Source organism: Lucilia cuprina, unplaced genomic scaffold (assembly GCF_022045245.1).
Source record: "Lucilia cuprina isolate Lc7/37 unplaced genomic scaffold, ASM2204524v1 Scaffold_4937, whole genome shotgun sequence".
Lineage (NCBI taxonomy): Eukaryota > Metazoa > Arthropoda > Insecta > Diptera > Calliphoridae > Lucilia > Lucilia cuprina.
In genome coordinates this window covers 1-1,840 of record NW_025809878.1, presented here as the reverse complement: position 1 = coordinate 1,840, position 1,840 = coordinate 1, and the positions used below count along the sequence as shown (strand labels likewise).

General features: G+C 29.3%; 1 protein-coding gene across 1 annotated transcript; it reads right to left on the bottom strand.

The window, feature by feature from the left end:
- Window positions 1-141: 141 nt before the first annotated feature.
- LOC124421190 (small conductance calcium-activated potassium channel protein-like) lies at window positions 142-1,289 on the bottom strand. Its single transcript, XM_046956034.1, has 2 exons — window positions 1,068-1,289; window positions 142-974 (listed from the first exon to the last, which is right to left on the bottom strand). The coding sequence occupies exons 1-2, from the start codon at window positions 1,281-1,283 to the stop codon at window positions 858-860; spliced, it is 333 nt and encodes a 110-aa protein (XP_046811990.1). The 5' UTR covers window positions 1,284-1,289; the 3' UTR covers window positions 142-857.
- Window positions 1,290-1,840: the final 551 nt, after the last annotated feature.

The following is a 1,840-nucleotide window of genomic DNA, read 5'->3' as shown; positions in this document are numbered from 1 at the left end:
ACTAGAACTGAACTAGAACTGAACTAGAACTGAACTAGAACTGAACTAGAACTGAACTAGAACTGAACTAGAACTGAACTAGAACTTAACTAGAACTGAACTAGAGCTAAACTAGAATTGAACTATCTGGTTTGTAGAAATAATTTAACTTTTTTATACATTAATATGTAATATTTTAATAAATAATTTTTTCCTGACAAGTTTTTGAGAATAATCTTTTTTAATAAAAAAAATATTAACTTGTCTGATAGTGTTCTTTCTTAAGTGAACATCCTTAATATATAGCTAAAACAAACAATCCAAAAAACTGCTTAAATATTTACACAAATGCTGTTTTATCGCTAACTACCCAAACAACTTTTTTAACTTTAAAATTAAATTATTCAAATTCCAAGTATTAAATTCATAAAAGAACATGCACTTTCAGAGATAACACTTTAGCCTTCATTGGTCTTCATCATTTGCAGTGAAAATTTAAATATTTACACATTTTTTTTAGAATTTAGATTAAAGGTTACAAAACTTTTCGCTTGGTAAAAGGATGGATTATGTATGTTTATGGTTAAAAGTTAATGTAACATTTATTTTTTTTAATTTTGTTATTTTTGAACTGTTTATGGTCAGGGGGCGAGGTAAGAGGGGAAAGAGATATATGTTTGTGTATGTGTATTGGTATTAAAAACACAATTTCACATTTCACCACATAATCCTAGTAGTAATAATAATAATTAAATATAAGAATAATAATAATAATGAATTTAACAACCAAGACGACGACCAATTAACAAAAATAAAAAATAGAATTATTAAATAATATATTAAATATATATTAATCTAACATCTGAAAGAAGAAAAATTTAATTAGCACTCACTCTCACCTGCACTTCCAAAGCATGATAAGCTATAATAAGACCTAAAAGAATCACAGTCGAAACCGATATTAATGTTTTAAGCGCTGTGGAATAAAAGGATGCCTGAAAAAAGAGATAGAAAAAGGAAACAACAGATGAAATCATTAAACGAAAAAAATAATAATATTGTGTTATTAATTTCTGAGTATTTCCTACCTTTGTATATACCCCAGCGCTGCTTAATTCATTCTCGATAACCATCACAACAATACCAAACATGCCCATGACTAGAGCGTAATCACTAATACGCTTACGCTTTTCAAATAAAGCTTTACGTTTCCCTAGTCGATAACCGACATTGGGTTTGTGTTTAGCGGAGTTTGTTGAGGGCTTCCGGGATGTATTACCGCCAGTTAAAGCACGTTCCTCCATATACCTTTTATTATACGAAATTAAAAAGAAAGAAAAATATTTATGTTACAAAAATAATTCCTTATACTTTTAAATGCCTATTTCCACAAAATCGTAATAGCGTAGTTTTAGTAGCTTGGTTAGTCATTTTTGATTAATTAATAGATTTTTTTATTTTTATTCTTAAAACAATCCTGAGGGAAACTTAAATATCTTTCAATAAAGTATCTGTCACTATTCTATTTCTTTAGAACTGAACTAGATCTGAACTCGAACTGAACCAGAACTGAACTAGAACTGAACTATAACTGGACTAGAACTGAACTAGGACTGAACTAGAACTGAACTAGAACTGAACTAGAACTGAAGTAGAACTGAAATAGAACTCAACTAGAACTGAACTAGAACTGAACTAGAACTGAACTAGAACTGAACTAGAACTGAACTAGAACTGAACTATAACTGAACCTGAACTGAACTGGAATTGAACTAGAACTGAACTAGAACTGAACTAGAACTGAACTAGAACTGAACTAGAACTGAACTAGAACTGAACTAGAACTGAACTAGAACTGAAC

Excerpts from the sequence above, each read along its gene's own strand:
- LOC124421190 (XM_046956034.1), bottom strand. The coding sequence starts at position 1,283 with ATGGAGGAACGTGCTTTAACTGGCGGTAATACATCCCGGAAGCCCTCA. Across the intron at positions 975-1,067 it reads GCGCTGGGGTATATACAAAG|GCATCCTTTTATTCCACAGC; the intron begins GTAGGAAATACT and ends CTCTTTTTTCAG.